This window comes from Aotus nancymaae, unplaced genomic scaffold, assembly GCF_030222135.1.
Source record: "Aotus nancymaae isolate 86718 unplaced genomic scaffold, 86718_ANA_hifiasm-v0.15.2.pri h1tg000124l, whole genome shotgun sequence".
Taxonomy (NCBI): domain Eukaryota; kingdom Metazoa; phylum Chordata; class Mammalia; order Primates; family Aotidae; genus Aotus; species Aotus nancymaae.
In genome coordinates this window covers 1,508,168-1,530,718 of record NW_026988539.1, presented here as the reverse complement: position 1 = coordinate 1,530,718, position 22,551 = coordinate 1,508,168, and the positions used below count along the sequence as shown (strand labels likewise).

The 22,551-nt window shown below is 62.2% G+C and overlaps 1 protein-coding gene across 3 annotated transcripts in view; it reads right to left on the bottom strand.

The window, feature by feature from the left end:
* SBNO2 (strawberry notch homolog 2) overlaps positions 1-22,551 on the bottom strand; it is a 43,156-nt gene that overhangs the window by 1,729 nt on the left and 18,876 nt on the right. For 2 of the 3 annotated variants that reach the window (XM_021676829.2, XM_021676830.2), the window contains 24 exons: positions 20,173-20,322; positions 16,340-16,420; positions 15,934-16,039; positions 15,386-15,537; positions 15,144-15,277; positions 14,975-15,065; positions 14,646-14,789; positions 9,680-9,797; positions 9,352-9,457; positions 8,844-8,997; positions 7,754-7,930; positions 7,250-7,347; positions 6,465-6,547; positions 4,254-4,445; positions 3,598-3,767; positions 2,973-3,104; positions 2,586-2,721; positions 2,395-2,507; positions 2,203-2,274; positions 1,793-1,901; positions 1,314-1,388; positions 1,051-1,194; positions 229-323; positions 54-146 (listed from right to left, as the gene is read on the bottom strand). In XM_021676829.2, the coding sequence (XP_021532504.1) occupies positions 54-146; positions 229-323; positions 1,051-1,194; positions 1,314-1,388; positions 1,793-1,901; positions 2,203-2,274; positions 2,395-2,507; positions 2,586-2,721; positions 2,973-3,104; positions 3,598-3,767; positions 4,254-4,445; positions 6,465-6,547; positions 7,250-7,347; positions 7,754-7,930; positions 8,844-8,997; positions 9,352-9,457; positions 9,680-9,797; positions 14,646-14,789; positions 14,975-15,065; positions 15,144-15,277; positions 15,386-15,537; positions 15,934-16,039; positions 16,340-16,420; positions 20,173-20,322 (2,925 nt within the window). The remainder of the gene's footprint in view (positions 1-53; positions 147-228; positions 324-1,050; positions 1,195-1,313; positions 1,389-1,792; positions 1,902-2,202; positions 2,275-2,394; positions 2,508-2,585; positions 2,722-2,972; positions 3,105-3,597; positions 3,768-4,253; positions 4,446-6,464; positions 6,548-7,249; positions 7,348-7,753; positions 7,931-8,843; positions 8,998-9,351; positions 9,458-9,679; positions 9,798-14,645; positions 14,790-14,974; positions 15,066-15,143; positions 15,278-15,385; positions 15,538-15,933; positions 16,040-16,339; positions 16,421-20,172; positions 20,323-22,551) is intronic. The other variant, XM_064371201.1, reaches the window with a different exon arrangement.

Sequence of the window (22,551 nt, the reverse complement as noted above, 5' to 3'; positions counted from 1 at the left end):
CCCCGCCCCCCCGTGGCCCTTCTTCTGTGGGGGGTAACCCCGCCCGCCCCCACCTTGTAGGAGAGATAGAAGCCATCATAAGGGCCCGTCAGCTCCAGCGACTTGGCGAAGGCGTCCTCCCACTTCAGGCCGCGGTCCACGCTGATCTGCCACAGCACGGGGGCGGGAGTGTCAGCGTGGCGGGGCGGGGTGGGCAGTGTGTAGGGGACTGGGAGTCGTTCTGCTGACCTTATACAGCACCACCTGCCCGTCCCGCGGGTGCCCGGGAGCCAGGAAGACCTGCTGGCTCTCCTCATAGATCTCCTCGATGCCTGGAGCCAGGTCTAGGAGGGGCGGGTGGAGGGTGAGTCTCGTCCAGTCCTGGGACTGCGGGCTGGAGCCAGGTCACTCCCACAGCTGGGGCGCACACCAGAGATGACCCCCAGGCGGCACAGGGGACGGTGCCCTGGAGCTTGGCCTGAGCCGGCCCAGTGTGAAGATGGCACACGAGGCACCCAGCCTGGCAGCCGCTCAGGTCCTAGATAACCCCAGGCAGCCTGTGGGGAGACCGTGGGAGCCTGGGGGCTGCTCAGGTGCTAGATGACCCCGAGCGGGCTGTGGGGGACTGTGGGAGCCTGGTGGGCTGTGTCTGTCACTGCCACTGCGCGTGAGTGAAGTGTCAATCCACTTCATGTTCCTGATCTGGACATAGGGACGTGGTCCTAACGGACATGCCTGGCCGTGTGAGGCTGGGAGCACAGGCTTGCCGGCCTCCCCCAGCACGCCCTGGGAGGGTGGGCCCGCGTGCAGGGAGCGCAGAATTCACAAAGATTAGCAAATGCCTCGTGAGGCCTAAGGCATGAGCACTTTCTACAGAGGTGGTGGGTCCACCCAGTACCCTCTCACCCAGGGCACTCACCCAGGCCCACGCAGCACCCTCTCACCCAGGATGCATGGTGCTCCCGTGAGCCCCGAGCCCACCCAGACCCTCCCCTTGCCCATCCAGGATGCATGGTGTTCCCACAAGCCCTGGGCCACCGCCCACCCAGGCCTCCCGGCGCCCTTGCTCACCCAGGATGCCCATGTCGTATTTGCCCTCCCGCTTGTCCATCTCGATGAGGTGGTCGAAGGTGTCCGAGAAGTACTGGAACAGGGCATTCTGCTTGTGCACCTCCAGCCCCAGGATGCGGTTCAGGAACTTGGTGATGGAACAGTCTGGCGGGGGAGGGAGCCGAGCTTCAGGCTGAGCTGGGAGCTCAACCCCCGACCCCGATTGCTCCCCACCGGGGGCCACAAGACGGGGGTGCCTCTGTGCCTGGGTATGGGGCACTCACCCTTCTCCATGTCCGGGGAGCCATTCCGGGACTCCCGCCCGCCGATGCCCACCGACAGCAGGCCCTGCTTCATGTCTGCGGGGAGAGGGGCCTCAAATGCTGGTCTTCGCACCCCTACCCCTCACACCAGGCCCCTAGTTCCTTTCCTAGTGACCATGGGCTCCCTGGGGGCCGGGGGAGCCAGCTGCAGCTTGAGGCCACGGCGGGAGCGGAGCCTTCTGCCTGACTTACAGGAGTGAGAACAGCACATTCTTGGGGAATAAACCCACACCCTGGACCCCTCACCTCCCACAGGAACCTAGGCGGTGGGTGCTGGGGCCACCTTGGCTGCCTTTGCCGTCACAGCCCCTTCTGTGTGTGTGTGGAGAGGGGTCTCTCCACACACAACCCGCGTACAAAGCCTGCTACCCCAGCTGCTCGGGAATCCAGGGCTCTGCAGCCCCTGCTCCTCCCAAGAAGACCCCACAGGCCCAGCTCACCCCGGAAGAAGGCAGAGACCCCTCCGGGGTATCCCTGGGGCACAGGCACTTTGTTCTCTGTCTGGCTCAGGATGGTGGTGAGGACACAGTGCAGGGCACGGATGCCATACTAGGGAGAGAGGGTGAGTGGGGAGGAGGCCCAGGGAGGAGGCTGGCCTCCCCAGAACCTCACTCTTCCCTGGGCCCCGGACCCTACCTTCTCTTAGACCACTGGACCCCACCTCCCCCAGCCCCCAGCTCCCCACTTCCCAGGGGTCTTAGATGGGGCCCTCCCCCAGACTCCTGGACCCCGCCTCCCCCAGCCCCCAGCTCCCCACTTCCCGGGGTCCTAGACTGGGCCCTCCCCCAGACCCCTGGACCCCACCTCCCCCAGCACCCCCTTCCCCCCAGCACCCCCTTCCCCACAGTACCTTGTTCTCAAAGTTGTACTTGCTAAGGTCACGGGACTCCGTGGCACGGCGGTCTCCGTGGGTCAGGGCCCCCTGCCAAGGGTGGGGGGGCCATCAGTTGGTCACCTGGGCTCTGGCCTCTGGCCCCCCTACAAAGCTTTGGAGAGCCTTCTAGGGCTGTCCCCGGTTCTCAGCCCCGCCTCACCCACTCACCAGGCTCTCCAGGCGCTTGGCCACGATGGAGGCGAACCGGCGCTCTCCGGCCAGCTCCGAGATGAGGAAGACATACTCAGGCGCCGAGACCTGGTTGGACCGGTGGGTGCGGCCTGGGGACAAACGGGTTCTCAGGGCCCGGCCAGGCGGGGGTGGGGCCGGGACCACTTTGGGGGCGGGGCCAGACTCACCGAACTGCTGGATGGCGCGGTCCGCACTCCAGGGAAGCTCCAGCGTCATGTGCACGCGGCGCCGCTGGTTCTGGACGCGGCGGTCCGCCTGGAGGGAGACGCCCGAGCTGGAGGCCTCCGAGATGATGGCCACGAGCTGCGGGGACAGAAAGGGCGGGACGGGGTTGGTGCGAGGCCCGCCCTAGCGCTGCCGCCCCCTCCTCACCCACTCCGCCCCCGCTCCCGGTCACCAAGACGTCCAGGGGCCGCGAGAGGCCTGCGCAGCGCAGACACCACCCGTGCACACGGACACTCGCGCTGCACCTGGCGCACACACACTCGCAGAAGCGCGCGGGTCCGCAGTCCCCGGGGACCCTTGGGCCCCTCTGCGCCTCCTGGGTCCCGCACCTTCTCGCCGCTCATGAAGCGCTGCTTCTCCCTGAGGTTCACGTGGTCGATGGACAGACCCTGCTCCGCCCGCGACTCGAAGGCCACCGTCCCGTCGGGCCTGGACACCACACGGCCTTTCCTGCCGGTCATCTGGGGGCGGGACAGGGACAAGACTCGCAGTCAGTGCTGTGGCCTTGCAGGAGTCTGGCCACATGTGCCTCAGCTTCTCTACGTCCCACGGTGGCCGTGGGCTCCCAGCCGCGGAGGCGGAGGGAAGGGGGTGCCAGGAGAGGGAGAGGGCAGAGGAAGGGGAGGGTGTGAGGAGCAGGAGAGGGGGCTGCTGGACCCTGCAGCCTCGACCTGCCCCAGGTGACGTGCCCGTCCAAGGCCTGGTATTATCAGCCAGTCAGTGCCCGAGTGGACGGCACTGGGGAGACACCAGTGAAAAAGTGAAGCTGGGCAGGGCAGGCAGGAGGCGGCCGTAGAGCCAGGCGCTGGGGCTTGAGTCCTGGCCCGGGTACCCCAGGAGTGCGTTCAGGCAGGTCCTCTCAGGAACGCGGTGTCACAGAGTGACCAGCAGGGGCCGCCGGAGCCACGCGGAGCCCAGGTGAAGCCCCGCCCACTACCCCACCCCACCACCCACCTCCGCCACCCGCTGGGGGCCGCCCAGCTGGTCAATGAGCTCGTCCAGGGTGTTGATTGGCAGTTCCCGGCCCAGCCGCCGCACTTTGTCCAGCAGATCCTGCTTCAGCCGCTCCACACGATCCAGGACCCCGGGGCCATGCGGGTCCCTCTGCGGGAGGCACAGGGGGCCTAGGGGGGACATGGAGGGTCAGGGCAGGACACGTCAGCTGCCTTCTAGGGCCCACCTGCCTCACGGGTGGCCCCTGGAGGGCGAGGACAAAGGGCCCAGGGCAGCCCTGAGGGACAGTGGGGCTGTGGGGAAGCCGACCGGCCCTGTGGCCCAGAGTGCTTTTCTGTGCGTGTCTCCCCGAGACTAGCTGGGGTGACACTCAGCCTCCTGTCTGGACAAAACGCTGCGACCTCACTGCCTCCACAAGGATAGGGACTGCCCGGCCCTGGGCCCCAGCTCTGCCTCTGGCCAGTGGTGTGGCCCCTGACCTCTCCTCTCTGGACCTGTTTTCCCCATCTGTAAAGTGGGCACCATAGCAGCAGCTGGGCTCCGGTGGGCCGGCCTGAGGGCTACGACCTGGGGCAGGTGGTGACCACCAGAGGGCTGGGAGCCTCGGGCTGAAATCCTGACCCCCAGACGGCTGCCCAGCCTGGGTGAGCCCGCACCCCGGTCGTCGCTGGGGAGCCCGATGGCATCGACGATGACCACGTCATCATCCACCAGGGACTCGGGGGACGAGTTGAAGTCGCTGTCCAGGCCGGCGTCGGACTCCGTGCTGCTGTCGTCACTGATGCGGATGACGCCTGCCACCTCACACGCCAGCCTGGGGGCCTTGGCCCCGCGTCCCCGAGGTCGCCCTGCAGGGGAGGACAGGGTCACTGAGGGCCGGACCACAGCAGGGTGCAGGAGACGCAGCACACAGAGTGAGGCCCATGGTCTCAGCTGGGGACGTGGCACGGCCCATCCGAGACCCCCCTGCCTCTTGGGAGGCAGCTCAGCTATTCTCCAGGGATGTCCTCTCAGGAACCCTATGCCCTGTGGCCAGGAGGGCGTGGCTTAAGGGGGCAATATTTTATTATTTTAATTTTTATTTTGAGATGAAGTCTCACTCTGTCGCCCAGGCTGGAGTGTAGTGGCGCAATCTCGGCTCACTGCAGCCTCCGCCTCCCTGGTTCAAGTGATTCTTCTGCCTCAGCCTCCCACGTAGCCGGGACCACAGGCACGCACCACCACACCTTGCTAATTTTTATAGTTTCAGTAGAGATGGGGTTTCACCGTATTGGCCAGGTTAGCCTCAAACTCCTGACCTCGTGATCTGCCCACCTCAGCTTCCCGAAGTGCTGGGATTACAGGTGTGAGCTACCGTGCCCGGCCTATTTTTATTATTTTTTTGAGACAGAGTCTCTGTCACCCAAGCTGGAGTGGCGTGATCTTGGCTCACTGTGACATCTACCTCCCGTGTTCAAGCGACGCCCCTGCCACAGCCTCCCAAGTAGTAGGATTACAGGCCTGCTCCACCACGCCCAGGTAATTTTTATATTTTCAGTAGAGATGGGGTTTCACCATGTTGGCCAGGCTGGTCTTGAACTCCTGATCTCAGGTGATCTACCCGCTTCGGCCTCCCAAATTGCTGGGATCACAGGCGTGAGCCACCGCGCCCGGCCAAGGCAGCAATATTAATAAAGCCACGTCCCATGTCCTTTCAGACCTGGCCAGGGTGGTGGATATGGGGGTACCTGGGGAGGCCGCACACCACACCTCAACAGGCAGCTCTGGACTTCCCCGTGACAGCAGCCTGGGGGGAGGTTATCAATGGGCTCCCCAAGAGGCCCTGGAGACCCTGAACACAGGTGAGGGGGGTGGTAGCAGGTAATAGGGCCGGACCTCTGTAGCCCCAGCTGGTCCCGGATTGGCCCCTTAGGTATGGCTGTGTGGCTGGCCTTGGGTGAGCTACTCAGTCTCTCTGAGCCTCACCACCTGCAGCCCCAGGGCTGACTATGGGGGAGCGGTTTCTGGGCCCTACCCTGGCTCACGAGGACAGTGAATTCTGGAGGCTGCCACCCTTGGGTCTCGCTCAGCACCCTGAGTCTGTGTCCCCCGGCTCTCGCTCAGCCGCCTGCATCTGTGCCCCCCAGGGTCTCGCTCAGCACCCTGCGTCTGTGTCCCCCGGCTCTCGCTCAGCCGCCTGCGTCTGTGTCCCCCAGGGTCTCGCTCGGCACCCTGAGTCTGTGTCCCCCCGGGGTCTCGCTCGGCACCCTGAGTCTGTGTCCCCCCGGGTCTCGCTCGGCCCCCTGCGTCTGTGTCCCCCGGGGTCTCGCTCAGCACCCTGAGTCTGTGTCCCCCCAGGGTCTCGCTCGGCACCCTGCGTCTGTGTCCCCCGGGGTCTCGCTCGGCACCCTGCGTCTGTGTCCCCCGGGGTCTCGCTCGGCACCCTGCGTCTGTGTCCCCCCGGCTCTCGCTCAGCCGCCTGCGTCTGTGTCCCCCGGGGTCTCGCTCGGCACCCTGAGTCTGTGTCCCCCCGGGGTCTCTCTCGGCACCCTGCGTCTGTGTCCCCCGGGGTCTCGCTCGGCACCCTGAGTCTGTGTCCCCCCGGGGTCTCTCTCGGCACCCTGAGTCTGTGTCCCCCCGGGGTCTCGCTCGGCACCCTGCGTCTGTGTCCCCCGGGGTCTCGCTCGGCACCCTGAGTCTGTGTGTCTGTGTCCTGCAGTCTGCCTGTTGCCTCCTCTCCACTGAGGCGCCATGGCAGGGTCCATGCAAGACCCGCCACTAGCAGTGGGGCCCTGAGCCTGCCTGGCACGGGTGGGCCCTGCATGCACCGGGTGGATGGGGGAGTGGGGGAAGCAGGGGCGGATGAGGCCATGGGGGACGGGGCTTACTTTTCCGCTTGCTCCCTGCTCCTCTGTCCCGCTTTCTCTTGGTGGACGGAAAGTGCTTCTGAATTAGTGACAGGAACACGCCTCTGGAAGTGAGACGTGGAGTTTATTCTCACATGAGAAGCGGGGCCAGGTGGGATTGCCGGACACAGCCTGGCTCAGGACAGGGCTGGGCCTGGGCAGAGGGTCTCCTGCAGGGAGTGAGCTGGGGAGGGCAGGGGGCTGCCTGTGAGCTCTCATTTGGCCTCCTAGGCCCACCAAGTTTCCCCCACCCAGAGGAATGTGGCCAGATTATGGCTCCCAGGACGGGGGCAGGGGGAGGGGAAGGGGGAGGCGCTACCTGGGGGTTCCCTGCAAAGGGATCCCAGGCATTGGGGAGCTCCGACCCCCAGGCAATGTGGAGAGCTTGGGGGGCTGCTGTGACCCTCCTGGGGCATTCTCAACCACCAGGGGAGAGGCTGGGGCTTCAGGGAGCTGGGAGGGCCAACCCCTAAAATCTACAGCATCCCAGTTAAAACGGCACAGATGCAGGAAGTCTCCTTCTGAGGCCCCAGGGACCACCTGCCAAACACTTCAGGCCCGCCACACCTGGAGTCCACCTCGACACCTCTGCCTTAGACCTGGAACAGAGCTGAAGGCCTCTGCAGTCGAGGCTCCAGTCCCAGCAAAGCCCACCCAGTACCTCCTGCTGCTGGGAAAAAGGGGCAGGGTCGGGCCACAGGTGGCTGCAGAGTGGGGTGGCCAGGAGCGCAGGAAGCCCACGGTCCCATCCCCACCGCAACACTTACTCAGCGGCCGAGACGAAGCAGTTGAGGTGCCCGTCGTTCTCCCCCAGCACCTCCCGCGTGCGCGCCTCGCCCGTGGACTGCAGCCCGATGACCACGCACTGTGGGGCACAGCAGAGGACTGTGAGCCACCAGCCCTGCCGCGAGGCCTCCACGGGGCTGGAACCTGCCAGTGCCATGCCCGCGTTGGCAGCCACAGCCCTCACTCTGCTCCAGTGCCTCCCCAGGAGGGGCCCTGGCCCACCCACAAGACACACTGCCGGGTGGGGTCTGCCGGCTTCCAGTCTCGGGACGGTGAGCCGCCCACTGCGTGGTCACTGCCTGCACTCTGGTGTTCCCACACCCTGGGTGGCTTAGATGCAAGATGGACATCGGGCGTCTCCTGCCCACCGGGGTGCAGACCCCGCCAACGTCTGGGGAGGGGCCAGGAAGGACCCAGAAGCACAGCAGCCCCGCCACCGCTGCAGGCCCGGCCGCCCTCCGTCCTCAAAGGCTGCAGCTGCTCACCTTGTCTCGGGCCAGCTCCTCGCGGGCCAGCTCCACCAGCCGCCGCACCTTGGCAGCGATGCACAGGTACTTGAAGAAGCGCTGGTGCGCCGACCAGAACTGGCCCCAGAGGGACTTGCGTGACTCCAGGCCGATCCAGTCGGCGGCCTGCTGGAACACGCTCAGGGCCTCGGCCCACTGCAATGACACGTGACACGGTGCCCGTGAGCTGCGGCTCCTGGCTCCCCGCCCGGGGCCCCGGCCCACCTGCCGCCAGCTCTGGCCAAAGCATCCCTCGCCTGGTGGAATTTAGGGCACGACGGGGCGCCGGGGGTGAGACCTGTAAGAGGCATGGCCTCAGGCGCGGTGGCTCACGCCTGTAATCCCAGCACTTTGGGAGGCCGAGGCGGGTGGATCACGAGGTCAAGAGATCCAGACCATCCTGGTCAACATGGTGAAACCCCGTCTCTACTAAAAATACAAAAAATTAGCTGGGCGTGGTGGCACGTGCCTGTAATCCCAGCTACTCAGGAGGCTGAGGCAGGAGAATTGCCTGAACCCAGGAGGCGGAGGTTGCGGTGAGCCGAGATCGCGCCATTGCACTCCAGCCTGGGTAACAAGAGCAAGACTCCGTCTCAAAAAAAATAAAAATAAAAAGAAACCAGCAAACCTCCAAAAAAAAAAAAAATCCAGGGCACAGTGGCTCACGCCTGTAATCCAGCACTTTGGGAAGCTGAGGTGGGCGGATCACTTGAGGTCAGGAGCTGGAGACCAGCCTGGCCAACATGGTGAATCATTGTTCTCTACTAAAGAAAATACAAAAAATTAGCCAGGTGTGGTGGCTGGCACCTGTAGTCCCAGCTACTTGAGAGGCTGAGGCAGGAGAATGGCTTGAACCCAGGAAGCAGAGGCTGCAGTGAGCTGAGATCATGCCACTGCATTGCAGCCTGGGAAACAGAGCAAGACTCTATCTCAAGAAACAAATAAAAATCCCTGTGACAGGACAGGGCGGGCCGTCACCTGACCAAGCCTGTGGCATCTTTAAGGCCACAGGGGCGCAATTTCACCAGGGAAACGCATAGGGGCTCCCAGATCGGGCATCCAGGCTCACCAGCAGGGCAGCACGGTTGTAGACACGCTCGAAGGCTGGAGTCAGCGGGATCTCCTCGATGCGGAAGGTGACGCCGGAGAAGCTGAGCTGGCGTGCGATGTACATGCCGCTGACCTTCATGTCCATGGCCACGATCTCCATGGCGCCAACGCCCCTGCCAACGGACGTGGGTCCCGTGAGACAGCCAGAGCCCATGGGGACGGAGCCACCCCGGAGCGCAAGGCAGAGCCAGGCGCAGAGAGGGTAGGGTCAGTAGGTCCAGAGCCCTGGCGGCCACAGAGGAGAAGGCTGGCGGCCGGGCCTGGCGGGGACAGGGCAGGAAGGCGTGCTGAGGGGCTGGCTTCCCTGGGAGTGCCAGGAAATCCAAGGCAGAGAAACTAGGGGGCCTCGTTTATAGCACCACTGGTGCCAGAGACGCACACACAGCAGTGCCAGGCTTGGACTGTTGGGCTTGAGGCCTCCTGCCAACCCCCGCCGCCCCCTCCACATGGGCGGGAAGGGGGCTCACCTCTTCTCCACAGCCTGCAGGAACTCCTCAAAGCTCCGGAAGGGCGTGCCCTCGCCCCAGATCCCCAGGCGGCTCATGTAGATCATGTTCCGAGGCTCAGAGGCACCTGTGGGGGGAGCCGCCGTCGGTCAGCCCCCTGCCAGGGGTCTACTAAGTTGGGAGTGCCGAGGAGGGGCCCTTCAGGGTTGGAACCATGGGCCTGGGGAGCGCTAGAGTGGCCTTGGGACGGGCGTAGAGGTGCCCCAGCACCCGAGGAGGAGCACGCGCACAGGACACCCTTCCCGGGGACAGCCAGCACGTGGGTAACGTGGGGTCCGCACCACCCCACCTGTGGCACTGGCGTAGACCACTCGGGCCAGGGGCAGCTTATTCTGCAGGTCCAGCACGGCCTTGCCCATCTTGGTGGAACTGGCGTTCTTGGCTTTGTGACACTCGTCGAACACAATCTGGGGCACGCGTGGGTTAAGGACTTTCCAAAGGATGGGGTGACCCCAGGAGCCCAGGTCCTGACCACCCGAGACCCCACCTTCCTGGTTGGGGGCTAACGCCCATGCAGCTGAGGACTCCACAAGTGATGCCCCGTTCAGAGTGGCAGCTGGCGACCACAGGGGTCAGGCGGGTGGCCCTCACATGGCCACTAGATCAGCGTGGCCTGGGATGGCTCCTACAAGACTCTAAACACCGTGCACCAAGGATCAGGCCTCTAGAGGGGAAGGGTGGGCTGCCTGCCATGATAGCACAGGACGGTGCCACCGGAGAAGAGTGCCTGGAACCTCTCTGTTTTTTGGAGAGGGTCTTGCTCTGTCGCCCAGGCTGTAGTGCAGTGGTGCGATCTCAGCTCACTGCAATCTCTGCCTCTCGGGTTCAAGTGATTCTCGTGCTTCAGCCTCCTGAGTAGCTGGGACTACAGGCAGGCAACACCATAGCCAGCTAATTTTTCCATTTTTAGGACAGATGGGATTTCACCATGTTGGCCAGGCTGGTCTTGAACTCCTGACCTCAGGTAATCTGCCCAGCTCAACCTCCCAAAGTGCTGGGATTACAGGCATGAGCCACTGCGCCTGGCTTTTTTTCTTTTTTTGAGATGGAGTCTGGCTCTGTTGTGAGGCTGGAGCGCAGTGGTGCCATCTCAGCTCACTGCCACCTCCGTCTCTCTGGATCAAGCGATTCTCCTGCCTCAGCCTCTCGAGTAGCTGGGATTACAGGCACGTGCCAGTACACCTGGCTACTGTGTGTGTGTATTTTTTGAGATGAAGTCTCGCTCTGTCACCCAGAGTGGAGTATAATGGGGCAATCTCAGCTCACTGCAACCTCCGCCTCTCGGGTTCAAGCAATTCTCTCATCTCAGCTTCCTGAGTAGTTGGGATTACAGGCGTCTGCCACCATACCTGGTTAATTTTTGTATTTTTAATAAGAGACAGGATTTCACCATGTTGGTCAGGCTGGTCTCAAACACCTGACCTCAGGTGATTGCCTGCCTTGGCCTCCCAAAGTGCTAGGATTATAGCTGTGAGCCATTGCGCCTGGCTAATTGTTTTATTTTTACTAGAGACAGGGTTTTACCATATTGGTCAAGATGGTCTTGATCTCCTGACCTTGTGACCTGCCCCCCTCAGCCTCCCAAAGTGCTGGGATTACAGACGTTAGCCATCACGCTTGGCCTCTGTTTTAATTTATTCTACAACAGAATCTGTGGTGGCCCATGCTAAAACATGGTTTTGGGGAACACTTATTTTATGAAATAAAGTGTTGACTGATTAGAAAAAAACTATGTATCTATATAAACTATTAGAAGGTCGGGCACGGTGGCTCATATCTGTAATCCCGGCACTTTTGCTTGGGCCCATGAGTGCAGTGTGGGTAACATGGCAAAACCGTGTCTCTACAAAATAAATACAAGTAATTAGGTGGGCGTGGTGAGCTGTCGTCCCAGCTGCTCAGAGGCTGAGGCACGAGAAGTCACCGAGCTCAGAAGGTAGAAGTGCAGGGAGCTGTGGTTGGATCACAGACTCCAGCCTGGGGGACAGTGACACCCCGTTTCAAACAAACAAAAAACTAGAGGAAATAAACTGAAAATGTTCTTAATTTTTTTTTTTTTTGAGACGGAGTCTGGCAACCTCTGCTTCTCAGGTTCAAGCGATTCTTCTGCCTCAGCCTCCAGAGTAGCTGGAACTACAAGCACCACGCCCAGCTCATTTTTCTATTTTCAGTAGAGAGAGGATTTCACTGTGTTGGCCAGGCTGCTCTCAAACTCCTGACCTCAGGATCTGCCCACCTTGGCCTCCCATAGTGCTGGGATTACAAGCATGAGCCACCACGATCGGCCGTGTTCTTAATGTTTTAACAACGAAAGCAACCGAGTTGCAGAAAGCAGTCATAGGTCAAGGCTGAGGAGGGAAACGCGGAGAATACAAATTAAACAGCCGGCCCTGCCGCCATGCCACAGCTCAGCGAGGGGTGATCTCAGGGTTATCGCTATCTTGTAGATCGTTATACAGAGCTGCCAGCTGGGTGCTGAAGATGCCAGCAGCCTCCCACTCTGTTTCTGGCCAGTCTAAACGTTCTGTATCGGCGTTAACTGAACAGCAAAGCCATGGCCATGTCCCGTGCAGGGAGCAGATGCTGCAGGCCAACATCTCATCCTTATCTGCATTCCGCCCGGCCGTGGGGCCATCACCCCACTCCGGAAAGTGCCCCCGGAGACTGAGCCACAGCAACAGGCAGGTTACCCCGGGCCACCGATAACACAGAGGGGCTGGAGACCACGCACAGCCGTAAGACGGGGAGAGGAACAAAGGGATGCAGCAGAGCCTGCGGGCGGGACCGGAGCTTGGGCGGCCTCTCGGGCAAGAACACTGCTCAGTCGCTCCCGAGGTGGACAGGCCCCACCCTGTCCGGCAGGCCTGGCCACCTGCGCTCCGTCCTCAAGAGCACCACTGGGAGACGCCCCAGTCCTGGCTGTTGGCAGACTGCACGACCCAGCACCCAGGACAGGATGCAGGTGCCGCGTCCAGAGGCCTCAGTGCAGCGCTCCTAAGACACGCCCCTGGGGCATCCCCACCTGCTGGTCCTCTGTTCAAGGAGAGACCGAGGGCGTCACCTTATGGGAGCTGTTGGCTGGAAGAACGTGACTCGGGCTCCAAGAGCAACCTGACGGGGAGAAGGAGCTAGCTCAGAGCGGGAGGTGCGGGGAGCTGGCCTGGAGCACCTGGCAGAGGGGCCTTCGCTCAGCCTTCCCTGCACCTTTCAGCGCCCCCACAGCTTTGGAGGACAGATGACATGGTTACCTAAGTTGTGGGGTTTTTGTTTAAGTTTTTGGGTATTTAGGTTAAATTTTTGCTTTTATTTCGTTTTTGAGACAGGGTCTGGCTGTCACATGGCTGGAGTGCAGTGGTGCAATCAGCTCACCGCAGCCTTGACCTTCAGGGTTTAAGCGATCCCGCCTCAGCCTCATAGGTAGCTGGGATCACAGGTGCATGCCACCATGCCCAGCCTCGTTTAAAAGTTCTAAGACAGAATAAGGCAAAAGGCAAAAAATAATAATAGCAACCTCTGATCCGCGGCTTGCTGACCACAGTGGGAGACCCCGGGGGCCTATGCTCCCAGCACCCAAGCTGCTCCCTGCAGGGCTGAGCCCCAGGGCTGGGCCTGGCCAACGGGTGCCCTGCCATGCCTTTGGTGCCAACTGTCCTGGGTCTCCTATGGCAGAGCACCTCCCAGCTGTGGCCTGCCAACGGGAGCCCTGGGGTGCTGGGGGGAGAACCGTGTCCCACACTCTCAGCTGGTTGGCACCTCCCTGCCTTGGGGAGCAGCGCGGTGTCACCCTCTGCCCAAGGCATCGTGGCAAACACCACGACCGCATCTACTTGCTAGAGCCAAGAAACCAAGCCAGACCCGTGGGGTGAACGACAACGGTCACTTGTGTGGGGCCCACAGGGCCAGCCTGCCAGACTGAACAGTCTTCCACAGGGAGTCCTAAAACCTAAGCAAAGTTGGGGGCGGGTGGCCACATCCAGGGTGGTGAACTCTGGTGGCCTCCAGCCCTTCCCACTCCTCCATCCTCCCCTCCCACCCCATCCCATCTTCCCCGCCCACCCCCCTCCTGCCCTCCCCTCCAGACCCCCACCTGTCCCTTCCCACTCCTCCTTCCTCCCCTCCCACCCCATCCCATCTTCCCCGCCCACCCCCCTCCTGCCCTCCCCTCCAGACCCCCACCTGTCCCTTCCCACTCCTCCATCCTCCCCTCCCACCCCATCCCATCTTCCCCGCCCACCCCCCTCCTGCCCTCCCCTCCAGACCCCCACCTGTCCCTTCCCACTCCTCCTTCCTCCCCTCCCACCCCATCCCATCTTCCCCGCCCACCCCCCTCCTACCCTCCCCTCCCGACCCCCACCTGTCCCTTCCCACTCCTCCTTCCTCCCCTCCCACCCCATCCCATCTTCCCCGCCCACCCCCCTCCTACCCTCCCCTCCCGACCCCCACCTGTCCCTTCCCACTCCTCCATCCTCCCCTCCCACCCCATCCCATCTTCCCCGCCCACCCCCCTCCTGCTCTCCCCTCCCGACCCCAACCTGTCCCTTCCCACTCCTCCATCCTCCCCTCCCACCCCATCCCATCTTCCCCGCCCACCTCCCTCCTACCCTCCCCTCCCGACCCCCACCTGTCCCTTCCCACTCCTCCATCCTCCCCTCCCACCCCATCCCATCTTCCCCGCCCACCCCCCTCCTGCTCTCCCCTCCCGACCCCAACCTGTCCCTTCCCACTCCTCCATCCTCCCCTCCCACCCCATCCCATCTTCCCCGCCCACCCCCCTCCTGCCCTCCCCTCCCGACCCCAACCTGTCCCTTCCCACTCCTCCATCCTCCTCTCCCACCCCATCCCATCTTCCCCGCCCACCCCCCTCCTGCTCTCCCCTCCCGACCCCAACCTGTCCCTTCCCACTCCTCCATCCTCCCCTCCCACCCCATCCCATCTTCCCCGCCCACCTCCCTCCTACCCTCCCCTCCCGACCCCCACCTGTCCCTTCCCACTCCTCCATCCTCCCCTCCCACCCCATCCCATCTTCCCCGCCCACCCCCCTCCTGCCCTCCCCTCCCGACCCCAACCTGTCCCTTCCCACTCCTCCATCCTCCCCTCCCACCCCATCCCATCTTCCCCGCCCACCCCCCTCCTGCCCTCCCCTCCCGACCCCAACCTGTCCCTTCCCACTCCTCCTTCCTCCCCTCCTCTCCCCTGTCCTTCCCTCCGACCCCCTATCCTGCCCTCCCTTCCCCTGACTGGCCCCAGAAGGATACGACGCCCTCGAAGGCCTCCCCACACCAGTCCAGGATCTGCCGGAGGCGTGTGCGATGCTGGCCCCCGGCCTGGCTCTCCCCAATCAGGGCGGAGTAGGTGGCGAAGAGGACGCCCTCTGAGGTAGTGGTGTCACCATACTTGATCTGGGGACGCACGGGGCGGGTGTGGGATGGGGGCCCAGCTCAAAGGGCTCTGGGCCTGGGTCTCCCTATCTGAGGGGGAGCTGGGCAGAGCCTGCCCCGGCTGCCAGCCTGCCCAGCTGAGCAGTCCCCACTTTGCGGGGCACGGTCCCTACCTTGAGCCCTGCTTTACCGAGCACAGTCCTCACCTTGCTGAGCGCGTGCACTGCGATGCCCGGGGCCTCGATGTCCCGCAGGTCACGCTCTGCGTCGTACTTGAGGTCATTGGAGACGCTGAACCTGCGGGGTGGGGGCATCAGGGGTGCTGACCCCTCCTCTTCACCCCTGCCCACCCCCCCGCCCTGGGCAGGGCCTCACCACAGTGCCTTCTTTCGGCCCCGCAGGTGGTTCTCTAGGATGATTCCGGCCACCGTCCGGCCCTTGCCCACGCCGGCCCCGTCGCCGATGAGGAAGCCCGCGCGCTGCCTGCTGGGGAGCAGGACCTCGTGTTGCTGTGGCCAGAAGGCAGATGGTTAGAGCCTGGGGGTGCTGGCCCGGCCCCTCCCACGGGGCCTCGTGGAGATGAGATGGGCTGGGCTGGGCTGGGGACACGTGGTCACCTGGCAGGCGTAGGTGATGGCCTCTAGCTGCAGGGCAGACAGGGACCCACTGTCGGAGGGCAGGGCCAGGGTGTAGGTGATGTCTGGGGGCGGGACGCTGGACAGTGTGCTGGTCTCCACCACGCGGTCTGGGTGCTGCTTCCCGATCTTGGCTGGAGGGGCAGGGACCAGGGCGAGGTAAAGGGTGTGGCTAAGGGGCGGGGTCAGGGCTGGTTATGGCTAGTTGGGCGGGTCTGGGGCGTGGCCAGAGGTGGCTGGGCAGTCTGGGGGCGTGGCCACGGCCTGCTGGGTTGGTTGGGGGCACAGCCAGCGGCTCAAGGAAAGTACAAATGCATAAAAATCCTCCCAGTGCCTCTGACGTTCCTTTCACCTCCGCACTCTGGAAACCCTTACAAGCCCGGATTGTAGACCTGTCCCCAGGGCTCTCTGGCCTTCCCTGAAGTTTCAAATTCCCCCTGTGGGCTGTGCGGGCAGTGGTCCCTGCGGGGTCTCGGTCCCACGGAAGGGTTTGGACCCATCTCAGGGGCAGGTGTGGCTGGGTCACTCACACTTGGACGGCACGTAGTCGGCATAGGTCTCCGTGTGCCCCAGCTCCTCTGCCTCCTCTTCCTCAGCCTCGTCCTCCTCCTCTGGCTGGCTATGCCCAGTCTGCTCCTATGTGTGTGGCGGGAGCTCAGCGCAGACTGTAGGCCTGTCCGGCCATGGACACTGGCCTCCCCCAGGGGCAGGGGCCAGGCTGACCACAGGCAGCTGAGTGGCCCAGGGATGGGAGATGGCTCTGTCTGCCCCTGCAGTGAGGTGTGCCCCCAGGGCCTCCGTCTCCTCAGCCGTAAAATGGGCACTCCCAGCTTCTAGGCTGGCCTAGGGCCCCTCACACTGGAGGTGCCCGTGCTGAGCTCTCTCCTTAGGTCCTGTGGGAGGGCAGGGAAGGGAGCCCAGCTGAGCCCAGCTCACCTGGTAGCTGATAAGAAGTGGGGTGCTGTGGGAGGGCAGAAAGTCCTCGAAGGCTCGAAACGGCCTGCTGAGCGGGAACAGCTGGAGGGGGAGCAGGACGTCAGCCCGGCTCGGTCAGGGCAGGCCACAGCTGATGGGTCTTCCAGGCCCGGCCACCAGAGGGAGGCTCCCCACTGCCCCCTGTCCACTCGCTATGCTCACTCCCCAGGCCCTGGGCCCTGCGCTCCTGCTGTTCTCAGGGTGACCCTGGTGCTTCCCAAGCCTCCCCAGTGGGCACCTCCCTGGGGCCTGAGGCTCTCGCTCCTCCTGGCCAGCACCTGGTGGCCTTCCCACTGATGCCTGGGGTGCCCGGAGTGGCCTAGAGGAGGGTGCCCGGCCAGGTCCAACGGACAAGAGGGCTTGGTCCCGAGGGAGCTGGCATGAAGGCTGTGGATGGGGGTCTGACAGGACTGACCCACTGTGTACCAGACCCATGCAGAGCACGAGGCACTCGGGGGTCTGAGGGGGAAAAGGAGACAGAGGCAGACAGGGCAGGTGTTGCTGGGCCTTGTCCCTCACCTGCTGGCTCCCAGCACACAGGGTGGGTCGCCCAGGGTAGCCCCACACTCCCCAAGGGCCCCCGTGCGTGCAGTCCCTGAGGCCTCTTGAGGGCAGCGGCTCTTCTGTGAAGGATGGAGCCAGGACGCCCGGCACACAGCGACCAGAGGACACTTCCCACTGGAGCCTCACTCTGGGGAGGACTGCCCAGAGCCTCATGCCGCTGCACCAAGATGGGGAGCACTGGCCTCGGGGAGCTGGGCCCAGGTATAAGCAGCCAGGTGTGCCGGGCTCTGTGATGAGTCCGAGGCCTACCCTGAGGCTTCCGAACTGACTGGGCGTGTAAAGTCTGTGAATGGGCGGGTCAGGGGTGGTGTGGCCTGTCATGCCCACTGTCCACACCCCAACAAGAAGGCGGGGGGACCTCAGGATGCATGACCAGGGGATGGCAGGGTCCAAACTAAGGTCTGTGTGATTCTGGAAAATACCCACTCTTAGAAAAGCCAAAATCCTAACGGTTACATGAGCCATAAAAAATGTGAGCATGAAAAAAATGTTTTTTTTTTGAGATGGAGTTTCGTTCTTGTTACCCAGGCTGGAGTGCAATGGCGCGATCTTGGCTCACCGCAACCTCTGCCTCCTGGGTTCAGGCAATTCTCCTGCCTCAGCCTCCCGAGTAGCTGGGATTACAGGCATGCGCCACCGTGCCCAGCTAATTTTTGTATTTTTAGTAGAGACGGGGTTTCACCTTGTTGACCACGATGGTCTCGATCTCTTGACCTCGTGATCCACCCGCCTCGGCCTCCCAAAGTGCTGGGATTACAGGCGTGAGCCACCGCGCCTGGCCGAAAAAAAATGTTTTTTAAATGTGAGCATGAAGAATTGGAAAAGGGAGAATCCTGGCCAGGCGCAGTGGCTCAGGCCTGTAATCCCAGCATGGTGGGAGGCAGAGGGAAGATAGGTGAGATTGCTTGAGGCCAGGGTTCCAGACCAGCCTGGGCAAGCTGGCAAAACCGCATCTCTACGAAAAAATACAAAAATTAGCCGGGCGTGATGTTGTGTGCCTGTGGACCCAGCTACTTGGGAGGCTGAGGCAGGAAGACTGCTTAAGCCCACAAGGTCGAGGCTGAAATGAGCTGAGATTGCGCCATTGCAGTGAGATTCCGTCTCAAAAAAAAAACAGGGCTGGGCACAGTGGCTCACACCTGTAATCTCAGCACTTTGGGAGGCTGAGGAAGGTGGATCACGATGTCAGGAGTTCAGGACTAGCCTGGCCAACATGGTGAAAGCCTGTCTCTACTAAAAAATACAACAATTAGCTAGGTGTGGTGGCAGGTGCCTGTAATTCCAGCTACTCAGAAGGCTGAGGCAGAGAACTGCCTGATCCTGGAGGCAGAAGTAGCAGTCTGGAAAGACTGTGCCACTGTACTCTAGCCTGGGCAACAGAGTGAGATTCCGTCCCCCGCAAAAAAAAAAAAGCTAGGTGCAGTGGCTCACACCTGTAATCCCAGCACTCTGGGAGGCCAAGGCAGGTGGATCACCTGAGGTCAGGAGTTCGAGACCAGTCTGAACAATATGATGAAACCCCGTTTCTACTAAAAATACAAAAATTAGCTGGGCACGGTGGTGGGCGCCTGTAGTCCCAGCTACTCGGGAGGCTGAGACAGGAGAACTGCTTGAATTGGGAGGTGGAGGTTGCAGTGAGCCGAGATCGTGCCACGCACTCCAGCCTGGACAACAGAGCGAGACTCCGTTTCAAAAAAACAAAAACAAGTAAAGGGGAGAATCCCTTCTACACCCGGTCCCTCACTCGAACCCCAATGTCCTGAGACGGGTGAGGTTTCCATCCCGAGCCTGCCTGAGCCTGGGCCAGGTTCTCAGCAGTGAGCGGCAGTCACAGGGCTCACTTTACAGCGCCTGCGCTTTCTAACACTGGGAACACTACTGGAGGTTTTAAAAGAAAATGGAAACGTGGTACTGGAAGGTTAGAAACGCTACTGAAGGTTGTGAAGACGGTGGAAGTGTGGCACGGGAGGGTCAGAAACGCTAGTGAAGGATGTGAAGACGGTGGAAGTGTGGCACGGGAGGGTCAGAAACGCTACTGAAGGTTGTGAAGACGGTGGAAGTGTGGCACGGGAAGATTAGAAACCTATACTCAGCTGCCTTCTCCTTCTTTTTTTTTTTAATTAACAAAACACAAACACCATGCAGATTCCTGGAAGGCTGAGTCACTATTCCCGGTGGGGCTGGTGGGGCACTGGGTTTCAGATGCCCTTGTGCCGTCTGCGGCAGGCCAGCTGGGCCCTGGCCTCTTTCCTCATGCCCCACTTAGAGCTCTGAGCCTGCCGGGAGGGCACGGGCCTCGGGCTGGGTGAAATGCTCACTGGGCCCCTGTGCCAGAGGAGTCATGCCTGAGCTGCCCACCGTGGCTGCAGGGTGCTCTGAGGCTTCCTGCCCATGTCCCCAGGCCTGTGAGTTCTGCTGCCCGGGTTGTACCCTTCCTGAGGGCCTGGGGGCCTGTGGGTGTGAGCCCACCAGCGTGCAGGGAGCATGGGGAGGCTGGTGTGGACCCTCACCGGAAGGCATTCAGCCCAGACACATGTCCAACGTCCACTCCCAAAGTCTAGAAGCTTCTCTCCTGAACAGCCCTGGATGGGGGAAGGGGCTCCCTCACACCTCACACCTCACACCTCGACGGTGCGGTGCTGGGCACGGGCTAGAGGCTGGGCCCAAAGAAACCTGGGGCCCTCCTGCCCTATGACCCTCCTCCAGGCCTGGCCCACCCAGGTCCTTCAGGAGGAGCTTCTGCGAGGTAAAGCCCAGCCCCTCAGCCCCCAAGGATGACGTCCACCTCCCCCCCACCCCGGGACAGGATTCCACCAACCTCGCCTTCTCAGCTCCCACCTAGCCGGGGACATGGCCACTGCTGACCCAGGCCCCATGGAGCTGGCAGCCACCACAGGTGCCATTTTTCTGCCTGGACAGCCACGTTGCCTGGGCCCGCTGGGCACTGCCTCTCCAGGGGGCCCTCCCTGCCCCCTCTCAGGTGGGGCTGTGCTGGGCAATGCAGGGCACTGGGCAGCATCCTGGTCCCCCCACTCCTTGCCAGGAGCACCCGGGTGTGGCAGGCACAGATGTCCTGGACATTGCCTTCTCATATTCAGGGCACGAGAGGACCCTCGCCTCGCCACCTCCTCCACACCCTCGGATGGTGCTGACAGTGATGGCACAGCTGTTGGCACGTAGAGTGGGAGAGGCTGAGACCGCCGGATCCTGTGGGTCCCGGGGGCACTGACCTTTTCATGGGTGGAGGAGGCAGGGGTCTCGTCCCAGATGGTGGACACGTGGGTGAGGCTGTCGGCCGACAGGAACTCGGGCGTGTCCGCGATGTCAGACAGGGAGTCCACGGACGAGGAGAAGATGAAGTCCTCTAAGCAGGGGGAGTCCTGGGAGAGAGGGCGGGGCCGGTGATGGGGGAGGGAGACACCGCGGCCTCCACACACTCATGGGACACACCACACCCTCCACACGCTGGAACACGACTCAGCCGTGAAAAGGAGAGGCTCTGACGCCGGCCACAGCATGGATGAACCCTGAGGACGTCACACTCAGTAAGGGACGCCAGACACAGTGTGTGGTCCCATTTCTTTGTTTTTTTTTTTTTTTTTTTGAAACAGAGTCTTGCTCTGTCACTCAGGCTGGAGTGCAGCAGTGCGCTCTCAGTTCGCCGCAAGCTCTGCCTCCCAGGTTCAAGTGATTCTCCTGCCTCAGCCTCCCAAGTAGCTGGGACTACAGGTGTCCGCCACCACGCCTGGCTAACATTTTGTATTTTTAGTAGAGATGAGGTTTCACCATATTGGCCAGGCTGGTCTCCAACTCCTCACCTCGTGATCCACCTGCCTCGGCCTCGGCCTCCCCAAGTGCCAGGATTACGGGCGTGAGGCAGCATGCCTGGCGCATGTACATCGTTTCCAAGCCAAGGTTTTAAAACACCAGGCATAGATGCCGGGCGTGATGTCTCACGCCTGTAATCCTAGCACTCGGAGGCCAAGGCAGAGGATCACTTGAGCCCAGGAGTTCAAGACCAGCCTAGACAATATGGCAAAACATCATTTCTACTAAAAATATAAAAATTATCCGTTTTCACGCTACTAAGGCATACCAGAAAAAAAAGATTAGCTGGGTGTGGTGGTGCGCGCCTAGCAGCCCCAGCTACTCAAGAGGCTGAGGTGGGAGGACCTGAGCCCTGCGAGGTCAAGGCTGTAATGACCTGTTACTGCACAACTACACTCCAGCCTGGGTGACAGGGCAAGACCCTGTCCCAAATAAATAAATAAATAGGCGTGGTGGCTCCCGCCTGTAATCCCAGCACTTGAGGAAGCCAAGGTAGGCAGATCACCTAAGGTCAGGAGTTGGAGACCAGCCTGACCAACATGGGGAATCCCCGTCTATACTAAAAATGCAAAAATTAGCCGGGCATGGTGGTATATGTCTGTAATCCCAGCTACTTGAGAGGCTGAGGTAGGAGAATCGCTTGAACCAGGAGGTGGAGGTTGCAGTGAGCCGAGATCAAGCCATAGCACTCCAGCCTGGGCGACAGAGCACGACTCCATCTCAAAAAAAAAAAAAAAATCATGCTCAGGCATGGCTAAGGCAAAATGAAAAGAAAACACGATCAGGCATGTGGGGGCACTGTCTTCCTGGCGCCAATGGGCTGTGTCCCCTCACCTTCCTTCTTGTCTCTGCCCACCTGTCAGACCCAAGCACCCAGTCACTGATCACTAGGGACATTCAGGAACCTGGCTGGCCCCAACCAGAGACCCCACAGCAGCCCTGGGATGGGGTGTCCATGCTGCCCACCTGAGGCCCAGAGCCAGGGAGGGTGCGGCCCCCCTACCCCAGGCACGGCAGGAGTAGCCCACCTCCCAGAGCCTCTGGAGGCCCCAGTGGGTAGGGGTGGGCAGCAGCCCCCGACGCTGAGCCCTCCTGACACTGCCCGCCCAGGCTGTGGAGGGCCTGGTCATGCTGACCTGTGGCCTGGACCCTCCGAGGAAGCATTTCCTGGGCAGGGCTGGGGCCCCGGGGCTGGCCAAAGCTGCAGCCATGACCAAGGCTGAGCCGCCATCAGCCCCGAGCCGCCCGGACCTTGGTGGTGCGGGGGGCACCGGCAGAGAGGAAGAGCGCTCTCCCAACCCAAATGCATGGGTCACACAGCGAGTCTTTCCCTGGAGCTCAAGGTGGAAAGAGGAAAGGGACCTCGGGCAGAGACGCCTGCCCCACACCCTCGCCAGGTACCCTCGGCCCAAGAGGACAGGACCACAGGGCCCTCCCGCCCAAGGCCTTCCACCCGAAACCCCTGCCCAGTCTCAGGAAACGTCGGACCGACTGAGGAAAACACCTGACCGACTACTCCAGGGCGTCCACACCACCTGACCAGCCCCAGACCGCCCAGCGCATCCGAAACACGGGCCTCTGAGAAACGCTGCAGCCAGGGGAGCCCGAGGAGAGGCCCAAACGCCACGTGGGGCCCTGGCGGGAGAGGACGTGGGGGAAACTGAGGCAATCCAAGCAAAGTGTGGGGCGCAGTAGTTACCGGTATGGATGTCGGTTCATTAGCCGTGACAGCCATAGCAGGGAGAGGGAGCCGCAGGGGGCTGGGAGCGGGGGCGGGGGAC